Below are 23,031 nucleotides of genomic sequence, written 5' to 3'. Positions count from 1 at the left end.
TACAGTTCTGTGTATTTTTTCATTTTCTTAATCTCTTCTGCTTCTGTTAGGCCCTTGTCATTTTTATCCTTTAATGTGCCTATCTTTATATGAAATATTCCCTTGGTGTCTCCAGTTTTCTTAAAGAGATCCCTAGTCTTTCCCATTTTATTGTTTTCCTCTATTTCTTTGCATTGGTCATTTATCTCAGCTATTTGTAAGGCCTCCTCAGACAATCACTTTGACTTCTTGAATTTTTTTTCTTGGGCATGATTTTGGTCATCACGTCCTGTTCAGTGTTACGAACCTCCGTCCATAGTTCTTCATACATTCTGTCTACCAGATCTAGTCCCTTGAATTTATTAATTACCTCCACTGTATAATCGTAAGCAATTTGATTTAAGTCATACCTAAATGAGCTTGTGGTTTTTCCTGCTTTCTTCAATTTGAGCCTGAATTTTATAATAAAGAGCTGATGATCTGAGCCACAGTTAGCTCCAGGTCTTGTTTTTCCTGACTGTATAGAGCTTCTCCATCTTCGATTGCACAGAATAGAATCAGTCTAATTTTGGTACTGACAATTCCTTAGTGGAATGCATACCAAACAAACTCTGAAAGAAGCTTGTAGAAGGATATATAATAAAACTATAATTATGTAAACATTGCTGGTAATTTTATTTACTTTTCTTTGTTTTTCTGTGTTTCTTAGTTTTCTAAAATAAAACTAGATTAATCCTTTCCAGGGTAGAAAAATATTTGTGGTTTAGATTTTTTTTAGTCAAGGATTAAAATTAAGTATTTCTCTGTAAATATCGGCTTTTCTTTATAAATTGATAGAATTTCCAGTGTCCTGAAATATCATTAAAATAAGTAATAATTTCTTTAAATGACAGAATCCTTGAAAGCAAAACACAGGAAGAAATTCAACTCATAGTATAATGACAGTTTAAAATTAGGCTCATAACTAAAATTAGTTTATTCTTTTACAGGAGTTGAAACCTGATGTAGTAACTAAATCTGCTCTTGGTGAAGATATCAACTTTGAAAAAATCTGCAAAAAGGTACTTTTGCAGTAAGTTGTATTTCTTTCAGGAATAGTTCTGTATTTATATTCTTGACCTCATTTTTTCTTTTCACCTTTTTTCCTTGAATAAACCAGTTACTATTAGTGTATGATGATTTTTCCTATTTGAGCTCTACTGTTGCTACCAAAAAATATTTTTATGATAAGTAATGAATTTTACCTTATTCTTATATCACACCTCCAGGGACCTTAAAAGGTATGTTGAAGTTAATGTGGCATTTGTGTGCTAGACTGCAATTAGTCTGTTAATCTTATTATTTAGAACAAAGATTTTTTATTTTTTCCAAATACTAGTTTTTATAAACATTTAATCTCTGCATTTATTCTATGGAAATTATTTCTACCTCCTTTTATAAGTAAGGAAAACTGAAGCTCAGAAAGTAAGAAGTGAACTAATTAAGAGTACACCACTGTTATGTCCACAGTTACTTACATGGACTTTCACCTAGATCTTCTGCCCTTTGCGTTTGCTACACTAGCTTCATTCTTGCTTTTCCCTCTTTTTCATTTCTGCCCACTTTGCTGAAGCCTACATGACAGTTCCACCAGGGAACAGATTTTGAATTAATTGATTTTTGTAACTATTGAATTTCTGTTTTCACTTTTATTCACATTTGCTTTAATCTGTATTATTTCTTCCTCTTGCATTTGTGTTTACTTTGCTCTTTCCTCTGGTTTCTTAATTTGGAAGCTTAAATTACTAATTTAAACGTTTCTTTTTTTTTTTCTAATATAAGCATTTAATGCAGTAAAATTCCCCCTAAGCACTGCTTTAGCTACATCTTATAAATATGATATATTGTATTTTATTTTCTTTGATTTTAAAATGTTTTAAATTTCCTTTGAAATTTCACTTTTAACCTATGGTTTAATTAGATGGATATTGTTTAATTTCTGAACAATTAGAGGATTTGGAGTACCTTTTTGTTTTCTTTATGACCCATGAGCATAGTTTTTATGATTGTTATTCTTTTAACTTTAATATTTACGTTATTTGTTCAGAGTATGGCTTATCTTGGTGAATATTTCATCTGCACTTGAAAACAATATTATTATATTGAGATCAGTGTCCTGTAAATGTCATTTAGGTCAAACTGATTGATGGTGTTGTACAGATGATTTACAGCTTTACTGACTTTCTGCCTGCTTGTTTTATTGATTACTAGAAGAGATGTGTTGGAATCTACAACTATAAATGGCAGTTTTCCTACTACAGCTTTAAGGGAAAAAATACTCTTAACTCTACATTGATGTACACTAGTACTCATTTCTCTGCAGTTAATTGATATTAGACATTAGAATTTTAAAACATTTTATTGTAAGAAGGTCAGAAAATGAAAGATTGTTGCCTGTTTGAGGAGAGGGAACATTTGTTGTTGTTGTTATGGTCCTTGTCAGGAAAGCAACACCAAAAAGTCAGGAGCATGATTTTACAGCTTCCTTATTTTGATTCTGCCTGACTCTACAGTAAATATTCTTACTTCATAGCATTCATTCATAGAGATGAAAAAAATTTAGTTCTGTAATACTTTTTTACTTGGTGTGTATGTTTCTGACAAAATACTGACATGTTAAGTTAGAATAGTGGTAATTGTATAAAAATATGGTAGAATATATTTGTTTTCTCTTGAGAGTTTAAAAAAATAATAATTTAATTTAAGGTTTTTACCAGAATAAATTTTTTTTTTCATTTTCCGGTTGCTGCACCCTAAAAGTATCTCAGTAATATTTAATTTATGATGGGATTAAAAACCAATTTATTTTTGTTGCCTAATATTATGTTTCCATTTAAATTTCAGCACTAAAGCTTGACACTTGTATTTTAATTTGAACTTAAAAATATCCAAAATAATGTATCTTTGTCTTTTTCTTTTAACTTTTCAGTCTGATTGTTTTCACTTGGAAGGTTACTGCTAGTTAATGTATGTGTAGTGTTTGTAAAATCAGGTTTCTTTAGTGCATCTTATTTAATTTACAACCTTTTGTTTAACCTCCCAGTGTGAAATGTCATCCTAAAAATGGGGAAATGAGTCTGTATTTGCTTATCATTTATATTTTCTAAATAGCAAATTCATTTGCATATTACTAGATTTATAGTCATGAGATATATAATAAACACATAGAAAGTTTGGATCAAACTGGAATGTTGTCAAGCAAAAAAAAAAAACAAAATTTCATTACATTTCTGCCCTTTCAGTGCCTTCCTCCAAATGAAAGGAAGGAAAGGGAGGTGGAGAAGGACAAAGGAAGACAGCTCTGTTTTATAGTTCTTGATGGAACCCTTGAGGATTTAGAGCCAAGAGAAATTGCCTTGTTTAAGAATGGTTTCAGATTCCTCCTGAGCTAGTTGATTTCACCTATTTTGTTGCTGTTTTGTTTCATTTATGATATTCTTCCCATTGAATTAATGTTCTTCTGTATCAGAACATATTAATAAATTAACTGAGTGTCATGGAGAGAAGACTGATTGGTTTGCCACAGGAAGGGAAGTTAATTAGATGACCAAAGAGGTAGTAATAAGGCCATTATATAGATCTTATACATTTGAAACTGTCTGACCATCAGAATAGAGCAGAACAAGCTGATTTGTGTAACTCCTTAGAGCTTGCTTCGTTCTTCCATATACGTTAGTATCTCAGTTGATCTTACAGCATTGATTTCAAGTGAAAACATTCATGTGTGCACATGTGTGTGTAGTAATACTAGTAGTATCTTCATTTTCCAAATTCAGAAATGGTTGGAAAGATTAAGTAGCCAGTTAATATTTGTATGAGAATTTTAAAACTATAGAGTTTGGGCACTAGAACTGTGACATTTCCAGACAATTATTGCCAGAATTTCAAGGATTTCTCAAGTCCAAATGTCAATTATATGCAGAACAGTTGGCCAGGCACTATGGAAAAAAGTAAGGGAATAGAACATAGTTATTTTAAAGGATAAGAGGAAGCAAATTAATATTTGCTAACATCTACTAGTAGCTGACTTGTTAGATACTTTATATATATTAGCTTTCTCATTAAGATGATAATAATCTCATTTAACAGATGAGACAGTGGGCCCAGAAGGGTCAAAATATACCTGTGGTCAATCAGTAGGAAATGTTAGATCCAGGGTTTAGACAAACAAAGTCTCTGCCTGCAAAATGAAATTTTAGGACAAAAGGATAGAATACGTCTCTATATGTAAGACGGTATTTTGGAATCATGGGATTTTAACAGTTTAATGAATACAGAAAAATCTCCTGTTTCCTAAATGTGGACTCTTAGCCCTTTACTTGTTAACCACAATTCTTCTGATTCAACTAAAGGGACTGTTTCTTACTATATTTCTAAATGTTTTTAATAAATACAAATATAAATGTGTTGACTTCTATCTTTAGGTAAAACCTAGAATTGAAGTTGAGTTAATGTTAAAAGTACTGCTACTAGCTTTCTACCTGTATGAGTTCCTTTAGTCAATTTGATTTTTATTTTTAACTGATGGAAGATTGCTTTACTGTGATGTTTTGGTTTCTGCCATAAGCAGCACATTACAGTCTATTCATGCTGCTTATGTCAGAAACCAACACATCATTGTGTATTTATATACCCTCTCTCTTGAGCCTCCCTCCAACCCATCCCTCTAGGTCATCACAGAGCACCAGGTTGAGTTCCCTGTATTTATAGCAATTTCCATTAACTGTTTTACACATAATAGTATGATACACATGATAGTATCAATATATATACAAGACAACAGGTGTGGACACAAGTCTGTTCTCTACTGGGTTTTTCAGTACCATTTTTCTAGATTGCATATATATGTGTTAATATATGATACTTGTTTTTCTCTTTCTGGTTTACTTTACTCCGTATAAGAGGCTCTAGGTTCATCCACCTCACTACAACTGACTCAAAGTTGTTCCCTTTTATAGCTGAGGAATGTTTCATTGTATTTATGTACCACATCTTCTTTACCCATTCATCTGTCGATGGGTATCTAGCTTGCTTCCATGTCTTAGCTATTATAAATATTATTGCAGTGAACATTGGGATACATGTGTCTTTTAGAATGGCGTTTTTCTCAGGGTATATGCCCAGTAATGGATTTGCCGGGACATATGGTAGATTTATTTATAGTTTTTTAAGGAATGTCCCTACTGTTTACCGTAATGCAGGAGCATTCCCTTTTCTCCACATCGTCTCCAGCATTGATTGTAGATTTTTTGGTGATGACCATTCTGACTGGTGTGAGGTGAAGCCTTATTGTAGTTTTGATTTGCATTTCTCTGATAATAAGTGATGTTGAGCATCTTTTCATGTGTTTATTATCCATCTCTATATTTTCTTTGTGGAGAAATGTCTGTTTAGGTCTTCTGCCCATTTTTGATTGGGTTGTTAGTTTTTGATATTGAGTTGTATGAGCTGCTTATATATTTTGGAGACTAATCCTTTGTCAGTTGCTTCATTTGCAGTTAATTTCTCCCCTTCTGAGAGTTATCTTTTCAGGTTGTTTATGGCTTTCTTTGGTGTGCAAAAGCTTTGAAGTTTTATTAGGTCTTATTTGTTTATTTTTGTTTTTATTTCCATTAATCAAGGAGGTGGGTCAGAGAGAATATTGCTGTGATTTATGTCAGAGAGTAGTGCCTATGTTTTCGTCAAAGATCTTTATAGTTTCTAGTCTTAACATTTAAGTCTTTAATCCATTTTGAGTTTATTTTTGTGTGTGTTGTTAGGAAGTGTTCTAATTTTATTCTTTTGCATGTAGCTGACCAGTTTTCCCAGAACCACTTATTGAAGAGGTTTTCTTTTCTCCACTGTATATTTTTGCCTCCTTTGTCGAGAATAAGGTGCCCATGTGTCCATGAGTTCATCCCTAGGATTTCGGTCTTACTTCATTGGTGTACACTTCTGCTTTGTGCCAGTACCCGCTGTCTCAGGGGACTGTGGCTTTGTAGTGGAGTCTGAGGTCAGGGAGGCGGATACCTCCCGCTTGGCTTTTCTTTCTCATGATTGCTTTGGCTGTTTGTCGTCTTTTGTGTTTCCATGCAAATTGTGAAATGTTTTGTCCTAGTTCTGTGAAAAATGCCATTGATAATTTGATAGGAATTGCATTGATTTGTAGATTGTTTTGGGTAGTACGCTAGTAAAGTGATGCTCAAAATTCTCCAAGTCAGGCTTCAGCAATACGTGAACTGAGAACTTCCAGATGTTCAAGCGGTTTTAGAAAAGGCAGAGGAACCAGAGATCAAATTGCTAACATCCACTAGATCATCGAAAAAGCAAGAGAGTTCCAGAAAAACATCTATTTCTGCTTTATTGACCACGCGAAAGCCTTCGACTGTGTGGATCACAATAAACTGTGGAAAATTCTGAAAGAGAAGGGCATACCAGGCTACCTGACCTGCCTCTTGAGAAACCTGTATGCAGGTCAGGAAGCAACAGTTTGAACTGGACATGGACCAACAGACTGGTTCCAAATAGGAAAAGGAGTATGTCAAGGCTGTATATTGTCACCCTGCTTATTTAACTTATATGCACAATACATCATGAGAAATGCTGGGCTGGAGGAAGCACAAGCTGGAATCAAGATTGCCAGGAGAAATATCAATAACCTCAGATATGCAGATGACACCACCCTTAAGGCAGAAAGTGAAGATGAACTAAAAAGCCTCTTGATGAAAGTGAAAGAGGAGAGTGGAAAAAAGTTGGGTTGAAGCTCAACATTCAGAAAACTAAGATCATGGCATCTAGTGCCATCATCTTGTGGGAAATAGATGGGGAGACAGTGGAAACAGTGTCAGACTTTATTTTTTTTGGTCTCCAAAATCACTGCAGATGGTGACTGCAGCCATGAAATTAAAAGACGCTTACTCTGTGGAAGGAATGTTATGAGCAACATAGATAGCATGTTAAAAAGCAGCGACATTACTTTGTCAACAAAGGTCCGTCTAGTCAAGGCTGTGGTTTTTCCAGTGGTCATGTATGGGTGTGAAAGTTGGACTGTGAGGAAAGCTGAGCACCGAAAAATTGATGCTTTTGAACTGTGGTGTTGGAGAAGACTCTTAAGGGTCCCTTGGACTGCAAGGAGATCCAACCAGTCCATCCTGAAGGAAATCATTCCTGGGTGTTCATTGGAAGGATTGACGTTGAAGCTGAAACTCCAGTACTTTGGCCATCTCATGCGAAGATTTGACTCATTTGAAAAGACCCCGATGCTAGGAGGGATTGGGGGCAGGAGGAGAAGGGGACGACAGAGGATGAGATGGCTGGATGGCATCACTAACTCCATGGACATGAGTTTGGGTGGACTCCGGGAGTTGGTGATGGACAGGGAGGCCTGGCGTGCTGCAATTCATGGGGTTTCAAAGAGCTGGACGTGACTGAGCAACTGAACTAAACTGAACTTGGGTAGTACAGTCATTTTGATAATATTGATTCTTCCAATCCAGGAACATGGTAGATTTCTCCGTTTGTGTAGTCATTGGTTTCTTTTATCAGTGTCTTATAATTTTCTGCATACAGGTCTTTTGTCTCTTTAGGTAGGTTTATTCCTAGGTATTTTATTCTTTTTGTTGCAATGGTGAATGAGATTGTTTCCTTAATTTATCTTTCTGATTTTTCATTGTAGTGTATAGAAATGCATGGGATTTCTGTGTATTGATTTTATATGCTATGACTTTACTAAATTCATTGACTAACTCTGGTAGTTATTTTGTGGTATTTTTAGGGTTTTCTATGTGTAGTATCATGTCATCTGCAAACAGTGAGAGTTTTACTTGTTTTCCAATCTGGATTCCTTTTATTTCTTTTTCTTCTCTAATTACTGTGGCTAGGACTTCCAAAACTATACTGAATAATAGCGGTAAGTGTTCCTTATCTTAGAGGAACAGTTTTTCACTGTTGAGAATAATGTTTGCTGTGGGTTTGCTGTGTATGGCCTTTATTATGTTGAGGTAAAAAATTCCTCCTGCAAATTTTCTGGAGAGGTTTTTTATTATTATTATTATTATTATAAATGGGTGCTGAATTTTGTCAGAAGCTTTCTCTGCGTTTATTGAGATGATCATAGGGTTTTTATTTTTCAGTTTGTTAATATGGTGTATCACTTTGATTTATTGGCATATATTGAAGAATCCTTGCATCCCTGCGGTAAGCCCCACTTGACAATGGTGTTTCTTCCTTTCAATGTTTTGTTGGATTCTGTCCATTAGAACTTTGTTGAGGATTTTTGCCTCTATGTTCTTCAGTGATATTGGCCTGTAATTTTCCTTTTCTGTGATATCGTTGTCTGGTTTTGATATCAGGATGATGATGGCCTCATAGACTGAGTTTGGGAGTTTTCCTCCCTCTGCAGTTTTTTAGAACAGTTTGAGCAGAGATAGATGTTAGTTCTTCTCTAAGGCAACAACATTTCAAAGGAATGAACATTGCATGTAAGAGAGCTTTTCCACTTTTAGACTCTTGTTTATATTTACATGTACATTCTCAAAGTTCTTTTCAAAGTTGAGCACCAAATACTTTGTGTTCACAGAAACACCCATATGCCAAAATAAAATTCTTCCATTCAAAGATGAGGTGTTTTCCCTTTTTTATTTAATTTATTTGAAATGGAAGAAACTGAAGGTGTGTGAAAACCACAGTTTCCTGAGAATGCTCCAAGGCAAACACTGTGTCAACTTCAAATAAGGAAAATTGTGGTTTCCTGCATATCTCCCAATATTGTGATGACTGTTTCTTGCAGGTGTGGAAGAGAGATTAACAAATGTCTATTTGTTAATAAAGATTGCTTAGGCTTTTAAGCTTCAAAATACCTTTATTTAAATTTAAGATGTTTGACTATATTTCAATTCTTCTGTAAACCTCCACAACATTTTCAGTCTCTCCTCTGAAGCTTATCACGTTCTGCTTTGGGTTAGTTATTTGTGCATTTGTTTTAACCTTTTAAATTAGTGAAAGATTGTGAGCCTCAAGAGATGATATTTGTATCCTTATGTATAAGATTTCATCTTCACATAATAAAGCATACTTATATATCAGTCATTCAGTTGAGTCACATCTGACTCTTTGAGACCCCATGGACTGCAGCAACCAGGCCTCCCTGTCCATCAGCAACACCCAGAGCTTGCTCAAACTCATGTCCATCAAGTCGGTGATGCCAACCAACCATCTCATCCTCTGTCGTCCCCTTCTCCTCCCGCCTTCAGTGTTTACCAGCATCAAGGTCTTCTCAAATGAGTCAGTGTTGCACATCAGGTGGCCTAAGTATTGGAGTTTCAGTTTCAGCATCAGTCCTTCTGATGAATATTAAGGACTGATTTCCTTTAGGATGGACTGGTTGGATCTCCTTGCAGTCCACGGGACTCTCAAGTCTTCACCAACACCGTAGTTCAAAAGCATCAATTCTTCAGTGCTTAGCTTTCTTTATAGTCCAACTCTCACATCCATACATGATGTCTGGAAAAACCATAGCTTTGATTAGATGGACCTTTGTTGGCAAAGTGATGTCTCTGCTTTTTAATATGCTATCTAGGTTAGTCATAACTTTTCTTCCAAGGAGCAAGCATCTTTTAATTTCATGGCTACAGTCAACATCTGCAGTGATTGTGGAGCCCCCAAAAATAAAGTCTGTCACAATTCTCATTGTTTCCCCATCTATTTGCTATGATGTGATGGGACTGGATGCCCTGATCTTACTTTTTTGAATATTGAGTTTTAAGTCACCTTTTTCACTCTCCTCTTGCACTTTCATCAAGAGGATCTTTAGTTCCTCTTTACTTTTCTGCCATAAGGGTGGTGTCATCTGCATATCTGAGGTTATTGATATTCCTCCAAGCAATCTTGATTCCAGCTTGTGCTTCATCCAGCCTGGCATTTTGCATGATGTACTCTGCATATAACTTAAATAAGCAGGGTGACAATATACAGCCTTGTACTCCTTTCCCAATTTGGAACCAGTCTGTTGGTCCATGTCCAGTTCTAACTGTTGCTTCCTGACCTGCATACAGATTTCTCAGGAGGCAGGGCTAAGGTAGTCTGGTATTCCCATCTCTTGAAGAATTTTCCAGTTTGTTGTGGTCTATACAGTCAAAGGCTTTAGCATAGTCAATAAAGCAGAAGTAGATGTTTTTCCAGAATTCTCTTGCTTTTTCGATGACCCAGTGGATGTTGGCAATTTGATCACTGGTTCTTCTGCCTTTTCTAAATCTAGCTTGAACATCTGGAGTTCACGGTTCACGTACAGTTGAAGCCTGGCTTGAAGAATTTTGAGCATTACTTCGCTAGCGTATATGTTTTGTTAGCTATATATATTTATATGTAACTATCTGTAAATATAAAGAGAGAGAAATTTAAGTGAGGAAGGAAAAGGGATGGGAAAGAAGTAAAGTTAGATAAAGGATTAGAAGTCCCTTATCTCAGGAACTGTTGTACTTTTGTGAGTTCCTACACTTAACCTCAGTGCCTTAAGGAAAATGTAGACATCTCTTATTCCAGCGTAGACCCCAAACACTACCAAAGGTATGAACTTAGCCCAGTTGATTAATAAGCCTCTTTTTGTTTTTATGTTTATATTTAATTTCTTTACAAAAAGATTTGAGGGTGGCTTGGAATTGGGTGGCTTTTCCTTTGTCACAAAACAAAGGAAAGTTATTTGAAATAGTTTAGAAGAAAGCTTGTTGAGAATACCAGATTGGATTTAGAAACCTGATTTTGAGTTCTCCCTTGTTCCTCACTGGCTAAGTGGTCTTGAAATCAAGTCAATACTGTTAATTTAATTGTTGATAAAATCTGTGATCTCTATTCTGTTTACTTCTTTAATCTCTTGTTAAAATTTCAACTTAAAACATTAACTGAATGATTTCTAATTGCTTTCTTAAGAACAAAGTTAAAGAAAGGTTTAAAGTATTAAATTTGACAATATTTTACTTAGAGAATTTTATAAATTTATTTAAATGTTTGCTATAGTATATAAAATTTGATATTTTTATCTAAGACTTTTTCCAAATCAAAGAACTACCAGCATACATTGAGGATACTGGGTGTTCAATTTCAGACCACCTTGGTAAAGCAAATAACCACAATAAAACAATACACAAAATTTTGGTTTCCCAGTGCATGTAAAAGTCATGTTTGCACTATACTGTAGACTGTGGAGTGTATAATAGCATTATGTCTAAAAAAATGTACATACCTTTATTTAAAAATACTTCATTGCTGAAAAGCACTAGCCATCATCCGAGTCTTCAGCAAGTTGTATTCTTTTTACTAGTGAGGGGTCTTACCTTAAAATTTATGACTACTGACTGATCAGGGTGGTGGTTGCTAAAGTTTGGTTCTTAAATAATATTCTGCCTTCATTTTTTTTTTTTTTCCTGAAAACTTAAAAAGGATTGGCAATAGAGAAACCATTAGAGAAACCCATTCATCTCCTTATGTTTTTTTAAGCAGAATTGTATTCCTCCCAATGGAGGAGTGTTTATCCTAGCTCCTGTTAAGGACGTGGACGCTGCCGCAGTATGAACACCGCCTCACCAGGCTAGCCTCCCCGTCCATGAAATTCTCCAGGCGAGAATCCTGGAGCGGGTTGCCATTCCTTTCTCCAAGGGATTTTTCCTGACCCAGGGATCGAACCTGGGTCTCTGACATTGCATTCTTTACCATCTGAGCCACCAGGGCTTGTCATCGCACACTAGCTGTCAAACTAGGAAGCACAAAGAATGAGATTCGTTATATATCTTCATTTTAAAGTAACTACTCATCAACAATGTACTTTCAGGACAATAATAAAAATTTTATTTGCTTATATCATTAACTGTTTTCTTTAAAAACACAAATTGCATATAATCACAAACCTAAAGCTGTGATATACATAATTCTACTTATTGTTACATAATCATACCTCATTAGTAACTACTTAGTTTTATAGACCTGTGTAGCTTGTTGCTCAAGCCGTAATGTTTTTGTTTGAATTCACTGCTTACATTTGGGTGCGTAAGCAATATACTGTACAACTCCAATTGTGACAACTAATGTAAGTGCCAACCCTAGAATTATGGAATACAGTGACTCTTTTTTACTCAGTCTCACTTCTTATTAACCTGGTATTCTTCCCAATAAGTCCACTGCAAAGGTTGCAGCATAAAAATATAGTTAAAGAGAATGATATGTAACAAATAAGAATAACTCTTCATAATAGAAGTCATATATAATTGTACAATTTTAAATCTTACTCTAGGGCTCTATTTTTTTTTTTTAATAGAATTTACTGAAATTGGATCACAAGTCAGTTTTCATTCCAATCCCTAAAAAAGGCAATGCCAAAGAATGCTCAAACTACCGCACAATTGCACTCATCTCACACGCTAGTAAAGTAATGCTCAAAATTCTCCAAGCCAGGCTTCAGCAATACATGAACTGAGAACTTCCAGATGTTCCAGCTGGTTTTAGAAAAGGCAGAGGAACCAGAGATCAAATTGCTAACATCCACTAGATCATCGAAAAAGCAAGAGAGTTCCAGAAAAACATCTATTTCTGCTTTATTGAGTATGCCAAAGCCTTTGATTATGTGGATAACAATAACCTGTGGAAAATTCTGAAAGAGATGGGCATACCAGACCACCTGACCTGCCTCTTGAGAAACCTATATGCAGGTCAGGAAGCAACAGTTAGAACTGGACATGGACCAACAGACTGGTTCCAAATAGGAAAAGGAGTATGTCAAGGCTGTATATTGTCACCCTGCTTATTTAACTTATATGCACAATACATCATGAGAAATGCTGGGCTGGAGGAAGCACAAGCTGGAATCAAGATTGCCAGGAGAAATATCAATAACCTCAGATATGCAGGTGACACCACCCTTAGGGCAGAAAGTGAAGATGAACTAAAAAGCCTCTTGTTGAAAGTGAAAGAGGAGAGTGAAAAAGTTGGTTTAAAGCTCAACATTCAGAAAACTAAGATCATGGCATCTGGTCCCATCACTTCATGGGAAACAGATGGGGAGACAGTGGAAACAGTGTCAGACTTTATTTTTTGGGGCTCCAAAATCACTGCAGATGGTGACTGCAGCCATGAAATTAAAAGACACTTACTTCTTGGAAGGAGAGTTATGACCAACCTAGATAGCATATTAAAAAGCAGAGACATTACTTTGCCAACAAAGGTCCATCTGGTCAAGGCTATGGTTTTTCCAGTGGTCATGTATGGGTGTGAAAGTTGGACTGTGAGGAAAGCTGAGCACCGAAAAATTGATGCTTTTGAACTGTGGTGTTGGAGAAGACTCTTAAGGGTCCCTTGGACTGCAAGGAGATCCAACCAGTCCATCCTGAAGGAAATCCTTCCTGGGTGTTCATTGGAAGAACTGATGCTGAAGCTGAAACTCCAGTACTTTGGTCACCTCGTGTGAAGAGTTGACTCATTTGAAAAGACCCTGATGCTGGGAGGGATTGGGGGCAGGAGGAGAAGGGGACGACAGAGGATGAGATGGTTGGATGGTATCACCGACTCCATGGACATGGGTTTGAGTAGACTCCAGGAGTTGGTGATGGACAGGGAGGCCTGGCGTGCTGCAATTCATGGGGTTGCAAAGAGTCGGACATGACTGAGCGACTGAACTGAACTGAAGTCAGATTACTCTGAGATATCTTCCAGAGCACAGAAGTAGGATTGCTAAGTAAATTCAAGGACAAAGTGATTCTTATCAAGGTAGTGTTACCTAGGGTCTACACTAGATATGCAGGTACTACCATTGTGATAAGTGGTAAGATGCAGCTATTCTGGAAAGAAAAACGCCTAGGTCATTAAAGTTCTTTGCAAGTTGTCAAAACAGAGATTTGGGAACAGTAATAAATATGACTTTGAACAATTATACATGAATTCATTTAGTCAAAATCTATTTTGGATTCCCAGAACTTCTTATCTAAAACATGTGAAATTAACTCACATGATAAAAATAGTTACTTTCTAGTTTTTCTGCTTTACAGATACAGTTTTTCATATATCATCAGGAATTTTCTTTGAAATGAATTGAATTTTTAGTAGCTATGCAGGGAAAATGTACTGAAAGAAACAGTTCAAGAAAAAACAGATGCTGTTGGAATGTCTTCTTTTCCCTTGTAACCTGAACAAAGATTCTTGTGGTGTTTATAACGTTTGTCAGGACTAGTTGTTTTTGTTGCCTTTGTCGCTGTTTTCACATTTAAATGTTTTTACATAGAATTAGTCCTGAGGATTAAGAAATAGTGCCTCTGCATTGAGTACCAAATTGTTTCTACTAAGCCAGAATATCTTATTATATCACAGTTCAGGAAGCACATCTACTGCATTTAGGGCTATAACCCATTGCCTCAATTTGGCAGCAAAACTGTCACGGCAGTGTTTTTGTTTTAAATTCAAGTTTTAGACATCATGAGCTTGCTTTAAAAAAAAAAAAGGTTTTTTCTGTTTTCATCAGTTTTTGGTTGATCCCCACTGAAGGTTCTTGCATGTAATATAGAGCAACATTAACTCTTTCCATTAAGGACCATATCGTAAATATCTTAGGCTTTCTAGGCCTTACAATCTTTGTCACAACTACTGAACAATACAACTGTGACTTAGTGCAGCCATAGATAGTATGTGGATAAATGAATTTGGTTTTATGTTCCCATAAAACTTTATTTTTAAAAGCAGATAGCAGGTGAGAAACTGGCACACGAGTTAGTTTGCCAGCCACTGATTTTGAAAATCAAATACTTCTACAAGATTTGTGTGTGTGTGTGAGAGAGAGAGAGAGAGAGAGAGAGAGAGAGAAATGACAGTTCTCTATTGGTCATTCCCCACCTTCAATTACAGTTGATTCTTATGGAATTTACCCCCACATCAGTATGTTTATATTAATACATTTTAAGCACTAGCTATTGACTTCCGGCTGTGGTTTACAAGGATTTAGATCTCTTTCCTCCTTCAGCTTCTGTGTCATATATGTACCCTCTTTATCCCTTCTGTCTTCCTAATATGCTTGGGTCAGATTTAGATGAGGTGAACATATAGTGATTATGTTATTTTGGCTGTGAGTCATTTAGTGAATGTTTATTACTTTTGTTTTTCTTTATAATGTTTGTCATTATTATGTTTATTTTGTTGATTGTCTGTGTACTCTATGTGAAACCAAATTCCTCATTGGTTTTTTAAATCTCTCAAGATACTTAATAACACTTGGTATTCTAAATATAAACCTAAATCTCCTGTCACCATCCTAAGCATTTCTTTTGCCTGGATTTCCTATTTCTCGTGTCTATGCCTTCCTCACTCTTTTTGTTTCCTTCCTTATGTTAGTGGAGCCAGTAACTTCTTCCAGCTTGGCTTGTGGGAGGGTACATCCAACCTTTACTTCAGTGTTATTCCCTTTCTGTCCCCTGTGTCTCTGTACCTAAGTGTCTTCCTTATAAGGACACCAGTCATAATAGATTTAAGGCCCATCCTAAACCAGTATGCTGTCCTCTTAATTATATCTTCATTACCCTTGTTCCTATTTCCAACTAGGATCATGTTTTCAGTTTCTTGTTAGGTATAAAATTTGAGGATAATACCATTTGACCCAAGATAAAAGGTAATTAGGCAGCAAGTGGTCCTAGCACAGGATTTGCACCAGATCTAAAGTTGTTTTCTGAGTGATTTTTACCTAGATAAATTCTCCAAACAGAATAGATTTCAAGCAGTTACCTTGCTTTTCCTTAGGTACTCATCTGTGTTTCTTACTGGGAGGGGAAAAAAAGCCTTATTGGGCTATTAACAATGAGGGTAAATGTAAAGATGTTTAAAGCTGATAGCTCTGCTTTCACACACTGGTGAAACTTTTACAGGCTTCAGGGAGTGTTTATTGAATACCAGCTATTACCAGTTATTGTTTTAGGCACTAGGTCTACAGGAATGTGGAAGACAAAGCCCCTGCCTCTTGTGATGTGAAGTAAATGGTGATGAAAAGTGTTGTTTTAATTCAGATAACATTTGAGCAGAAACCTGAATACAGTGAGATGATCAGCCAAGTATAGAAGAACTTGAAAAGGGATAGCTTAAGCATCAGAAGGCAGTAAAGCTTTCAAAAGAACCCATAAGGAAGTAGCATGATCTGGTTACATTTAAACTTCACTGTGACTGCTATATGGAAAATAGTCTTTGGGAAAACAAGAGCCAATGGAGAATGACCAGTTATGGGCTTATTATCTTGGTCCAGGTGAGAGGTGTTGGTGATTTGGTCAAAGAAAGTAAGTAGGAATGGTGATTAGTGACTGGTTCTGGATAGATTTTGCAGATGAAATCCCAGGATTTGCTGAAGGATTTATTGTGAGCTGTGAAGAAAGGAGAAACGTAATGGAAGAATCATGAGTTTTAGCCCTTAATCACCAGGAAAATTAAACTTATATCTAATAAGATGGAAAAAGGTTTAAAGTTTAAGGAGAAAATCACAGCATTTTCTTTTAACATGTCAACTAGGTAGTTGGATATATGAGTCTGGAGATCAAGTTAGAGCTTGAGGTGGAAATTGGGAAGTTTCAACCACAGATGATGTTTATTTAAAGTAGTCTGAACTCTGAATTTTCTCAGTGAATAAATACTATGTGTGTGTGTGTGTCTGTATGTTTGTGTATGTGTGTATACACACACATACACATATCATTATATGTATATAATCCCATTCAGTCATCATCAAACATCTACAAAGTGTTGGCTATAAGCCAGGCACTGGTGAAAGGTTCTAAGAATGAAATAGTGGTATTAGTCATTCAACATAAAAATATATAGTATTTGATCATTTTAGGTCTCTAGTAAATGGAACATCAGGCATTATAGTAGTCATGGATTATATCACCCAGCTTAGTACTAATATGTTACTTGATTCTTTCATGTTATTTCAGTCTTCTATACTAGATTTTTAAACTCTTTGACTGCAGGATCTATATTACATTTTTTTTAAATATACATGTGATGCCTACCACAATTCTGGAACAATATTAATTACTCAAAGAATATTTGTTATTGATTAAATAATTTTAACCGTCAAGAACAGTAGTATTTTTTTCATCTTGTTATCTTTAGAATGCATTATATAGGTGAGTTATCTAGTGAGAATATTAACAAATTTCTGTTCCCTAATTCTTAACTTTTAAAAATTATAATGAGTTGCATTTTATTCACTTCTTAGTAGTGCTAGTTTTTATTCTCACGTGTTTATTATTTCAATTTGCAGCCTGATTCGACTGCGGCTGAAAGAGCAGTTGCTAGACTAGCAGTGCACCCTCTTCTGAAGAAAAAAATAGATGTGCTGAAAGGTATGAATTAAATGACTTAAGCCATTTTCAGTAAATAAATGGCCATTCATTTATTTACTTGCATGATTTTTTTTTACTTTTGAGGATCTTTTATATTATAAATATCCTTTCAAATGCTTCCAAATGTAGGAAACTACCTGAAAATTTTTTATATCTAAAAAATTCTGCATTTTTTCTGAATTCCTAAATTTTGTAAATTCTTAACATAGATAATACTCAAGATAATATTAAATACAACTGATTTTCTAAATAGTTTGCTGTGCTTAGTCGCTTAGTTGTGTTCAACTCTCCAACCCCATGGACTGTAGCCTGCCAGGTTCCTCTATCCATGGGGATTCTCAAGGCAAGAATCCTGAAGTGGGTTGCCATGCCCTCCTCTAGAGGATCTTCTCAACCCAGAGATCGAACCCATGTTTCCCGCCTTGCAGGCAGATTTTTTTACCATCTGAGCCACCAAGGAAGCCCTTTCTAAATATTGATGTAATTCATATTATTACTTACTTTGCCATTAGTCACGTAATTTTTATTTATGATTGTGTATTATAAAATAAGATGGTAATGATAACCCTATATGCAAAACAGAAAAAGAGACACAGATGTACAGAACAGACTTTTGGACTCCGTGGGAGAAGGCGAGGGTGGGATGTTTCGAGAGAACAGCATCGAAACATGTATATTATCAAGGGTGAAACAGATCACCAGCCCAGGTTGGATGCATGAGACAAGGGCTCAGGGCTGGTGCACTGGGAAGACCCAGAGGGATGGGATGGGGAGGGAGGCGGGAGGGGGGATCGGGATGGGGAACACATGTAAATCCATGGCTGATTCATGTCAATGTATGGCAAAAACCACTACAATATTGTAAAATAATTAGCCTCCAACTAATAAAAATAAATGGAAAAAAGAATACAATGAAAGAACTAAATGCTTATGTCACAGATGAGAAGATAATTATTTTTATGCCTGAAAGCACAATTTATAATACCCTGCAATTGTATTAATACATTATTGCTATAGAAATTAAAGTTGCCATTTTATTCATTTATATTTAGTGAAGTTTTTACTGTTCTTAACATCATACATGAAGGAATAAATTTAATTTTAGAGATTTAAAATGAATATCTGAGCATTTCATAAATGTTCTGATTTTCTAAAAGTTAATAGAGTTCTTTGTGGATTTTCACTTATTATATATATGTAATTTAAATTCCAGTCATTTTGTTAAGTATTTCCAAATAATTTAAGAAATATGGTACTAAAGCAGTGATGTTTTTTATTATTTGTTTCAGTGCTGAAACAAGTCATGTGCTGTTTCTCTTGCAGCTGCTGTCAAATCCTTTAAAGATGCAAGACAAAATGTTGTTGAAGATAAGTCATCAAACAGTGCTTCAAAAGAAAATCATTCCAAGGACACTTTGTGTTCAAATGATGATGCCAGTAAGTTACAGCATGAAGGAACTATTATCTGTGAACAAGAAGAGAAGGAAGCCAAAATATTGGCAAAGAAACCGATAAATAATTCAAAAGAAAAAATAGCCAAGATGGATCATGGACCCAAAGCAATGGACGTCCCGAATTCTCTATCAAAGCCTTCCGAAAAAGATTCTGCAGCTCTTTCAGTGTTGCAGAAGATACCTGCTGACCCCAAAATGAAATCATTAAGTGAAACCAAAAAAGTGGAAGAGTCCGGTAGCTCACTTGATGTTGACAATGATGGAGAAGAATTACATGAAGAAGAGAAGGAATATTTTGATGATAGCACAGAAGAAAGGTTTTACAAACAATCTTCCATGTCTGAGGATAGTGATAGTGGTGATGACTTCTTCATTGGGAAAGTCAAACGGGCACGGAAGAAGGAAAGTAGTTGTCGTTTTTCAGATAAGGAACAAAACCCCCCCAAAAAATTGTTGCTTGAAGAAGATATACCTAAAACCCATCAAAATTTGCAAAATGATAAAAACAAGCCACGTACAGAGGCAAGGAGGTTTGAATCAGTGTTTTTCCATTCTTTATCTGGATCTAAGAGCCTTGAAAGGTAAGAGTATTTTTTCATTCTGAAATAATTATTAAATCTTAATTTTTGAAAAGTATGAAATATCTACACATCCTGACATTGAGACCTCTCTCTCTCATGCATAATTCTATTTTGTACAGAATTTGTGTTTAGACTTGGCTCTCTCCAGCTTTATATTGGAGTAATATGTGCAAATACACGTATGATAATGCCAAATTCTTCCAGCCTCACCAGAAAATGAGATAATATAGATAAGTAATTTATCTAATTTAACGTCTAGCTAATTTAAGTTTATTCCTTCACTTATCAAAGTTCTGAAACTTTTGAGTTAGCTTTTGGTGAAAACTTTTGAAAATGTCTCATGTGTCTCAGTTTCTAAAGAGAACTTTCTGAATAGACTGTGGTGAATTTTTGTTTTGTTTTGTTTTTTCTCCTGTTGACCTAGAGCATTATTGTAAAATAATTGTTTTATACCTTTTCCTGTTTCAGTATATAAGGCTGCTTGCTTGCCCTAACTCTGAGTATCTCCAGACTGCTTTCTATTTGGTGGTGCTTATACTTGCTGGTCATCCTTATCCCTTCTGTAATCACTGCTTTTTGCAGCTGTTTTGTTGTAAATCAATAGGTTTAAATTCATTTGTAATTCTAATGTTAGGTGATATCTTTACATTTAGAATAAAAATCATAGTTAGCTATTTTCTTCAGTAAGCTTTTTCTATAATTTATAGGTGAGGCATAATTTTTAATAAAACAGAAAAAAAGTGATGTTGAAATTTTCCCAGAAAGTAAGAGTGTGGAAAAGACACATAAACCATCTTTGAAGCCTTGAAAATTATTAAATTAGTCCTTGTAACTCCCAACTTTGCCTTCAGAAGATTTATTTTTTTTCCTCACTTGAAAATTACACACCACTACCCCTTTCTTCTCTCCAAAATTGTTAACTTAATTTTTGTTACATGTGATTCATTGCTCCAGTAAGAAGATTTTTGAAATTCTTTGTCTAGATAGTTCTCAAGCATCCAAGGTAACCAAGACAGGATATTCCGTAGCCAGAAGTCACGATAAGGACGTTGAGAGAAAGTCCTCCCTGTTTCTGTGGTGAGCCTCTGCTCCGTCGCTCAGCCATGCCTCGCTCTGCGACCCCGTGGCCTGCAGCCCACCAGTGTCCCCTGTCCGTGGGGTTCTCCAGGCAAGAATGCTCAAAGGGGCTGCTGATCCCTACTCCAGAGGATCTTCCCCACCCAAGGGTCAAACCCATGTCTCTTGTGTCTCCTGCATCGGCAGGTGGATTCTTTACCACCCTTATTAGTGCCACCTAGGAAGCCCATAGTGATACTGGGATCTAACAAACCTTTGATATAGCTAAAACATGGGGTTTTCATAATTTTTTTATTGTTTCTGATGGGGGAGGTAAAGGAGCATGATAGTTTTTAAAGTGAGTTTTATCAGCATTCTTATTATGTTGTCTTCTTAAAGTCAGAGGATTTGTTTCAATATTAAATATCCTAACGGTGTTTTTCTTCTTTTAGGAATCACAGAGAACAGGTTCCAAGAAGCAAAACCCTGGGTATGTACTAATAACTACCTAACTTCCACATACAGTTGAGCAGTGCTTTTCCAAAGAGGAAAGAAGAAAAACTCTGGTTGCTTACGTGTTATTTAGTCATGAAGTCGTGTCTGAGACTTTTGTGTCTGAGTCTTTTGTGACCCCACGGACTGTAGCCTGCCAGGCTTCTCTCTCCATGGGATTTCCCAGGCAAGAATACTGGAGTGGGTTGCCGTTTCCTTCTCCAGGGGATCTTCCCGAGCCAGGGGATTGAACCTGTGTCTCCTGCTGAGATGAGGGAAACCTGGTTGCTTAGTAGTCTGAATAAATTCTGTACCCACAGAAATGAAAATAGAGCATCTTGTAATTATCAGTATAGTTTTTTGTTTTTTTATTTTATGTGTTTTTTTTTTACTCTCTCTGTTCTACCAGTAGGAAAGATACAGACAAAACTTATCAGTTATGTTGAGTCTGTTTGATTTCAGTTCAGTTCAGTCACTCAGGCGAGTCCGACTCTTTGTGGCCCCATGGACTGCAGCACTCCAGGCCTTCCTGACCATCAGCAACTCCCGGAGTTTACTCAAACTCATGTCTATTGAGTTGGTAATACCATCCAACCATCTCATACTCTGTCATCCCCTTCTCCTCACGCCTTCAGTCTTTCCCAGCATCAGGGTCTTTTCTAATGAGTCAGTTCTTTGCATCAGGTGGTCAAAGTATTGGAGTTTCAGCTTCAGCAACAGTCCTTCCAGTGAATATTCAAGACTGATTTCCTTTAGGATGGACTAGATCTCCTTGCAGTCCAAGGGAATCTCAAGAGTCTTTGCCAACACCACAGTTCAAAAGTGTCAATTATTCGGCGCTCAGAATGTTGAATTTTAAGCCAACTTTTTCACTCTCCTCTTTCACTTTCATCAAGAGGCTTTTTAGTTCTTCACTTTCTGCCTTAAGGATGATGTCATCTGCATATCTGAGGTTATTGGTATTTTTCCAGGCAATCTTGATTCCAGCTTGTGCTTCATCCAGCCTAGCATTTCACATGATGTACTCTGATGTGTTAAATAAGCAGGATGATAATATACAGCTTTGATGTATACTTTTCCGGATTTGGAACCAGTCTGTTGTTCCATGTCTACTTCTAACTGTTGCTTCTTGATCTGCATACAGATTTCTCAGAAGGCCGGCAAGGTGATCTGGTATTCCCATCTCTTGAATTTTCCATAGTTTGTTGTGATCCACACAGTCAGGCTTTAGTGTAGTCAATAAAGCAGATGTTTTTTCTGGAATTCATTGGTTTTTTGATGATCCGATGGATGTTGGCAGTTTGATCTCTGGTTCCTCTGCCTTTTCTAAAACCAGCTTGCACATTTGGATGTTCATGGTTCACATATTGCTAAAGCCTGTCTTGGAGAATTTTGAGCATTACTTTACTAGTGTGTGAGATGAGTGCAATTGTGTAGTAGTTTGAACATTCTCTGGCATTGCCTTTCTTTGGCATCAGAATGAAAACTGAGCTTTTCCAGCCCTGTGGCCACTGCCGAGTTTTCCAAATTTGCTGGCATATTGAGTGCAGCACTTTCACACCATCATCTTTTAGGATTTGAAATAGCTCAGTTGGAATTCCATCACCTCCACTAGCTTTGTTCGTAGTGATGCTTTCTAAGGCCCACTTGACTTCGCATTCCAGGATGTCTGGCTCTCGGTGAATGATCACACCATTGTGGTTATTTGGGTCATGAAGATCTTTTTTGTACAGTTCTTCTGTGTATTCTTGCCACCTCTTCTTTGATATCTTGTGCTCCTGTTAGGTCCTTACTGTTTCTGTCCTTTATTGATCCCATCTTTGCGTGAAATGTTCCCTTGGTATCTCTAATTTTCTTGAAGAGATCTCTAGCCTTTTCCATTCTATTGTTTTCCTCTATTTCTTTGCATGGATCACTGAGGAAGGTTTTCTTATCTATCCGTACTGTTCTTTGGAACTCCGCATTCTAATGGATGTATCTTTCCTTTTCTCCTTTGCCTTCTGGTTCTCTTCTTTGCATTTATGAGAGAGCCATACCTTTGCTCTTATCTCTTCTCCAGGGCTAAATCTCTGTAGGTCTTTTACTGCTTAAAATCTT

At 36.2% G+C, this 23,031-nt stretch overlaps 1 protein-coding gene across 1 annotated transcript in view; it reads left to right on the top strand.

The window, feature by feature from the left end:
• The window catches only part of SRFBP1 (serum response factor binding protein 1), a 66,311-nt gene that overhangs the window by 34,932 nt on the left and 8,348 nt on the right, over nt 1–23,031 (top strand). The window contains exons 4-7 of the mRNA XM_065918217.1: nt 969–1,040; nt 17,270–17,351; nt 18,675–19,386; nt 20,895–20,932. Of these exons, the coding sequence (XP_065774289.1) occupies nt 969–1,040; nt 17,270–17,351; nt 18,675–19,386; nt 20,895–20,932 (904 nt within the window). The remainder of the gene's footprint in view (nt 1–968; nt 1,041–17,269; nt 17,352–18,674; nt 19,387–20,894; nt 20,933–23,031) is intronic.

The sequence above is a fragment of the Muntiacus reevesi genome, chromosome 1 (assembly GCF_963930625.1).
Source record: "Muntiacus reevesi chromosome 1, mMunRee1.1, whole genome shotgun sequence".
NCBI lineage: Eukaryota > Metazoa > Chordata > Mammalia > Artiodactyla > Cervidae > Muntiacus > Muntiacus reevesi.
This window is presented reverse-complemented; position numbering and strand designations above follow the sequence as displayed.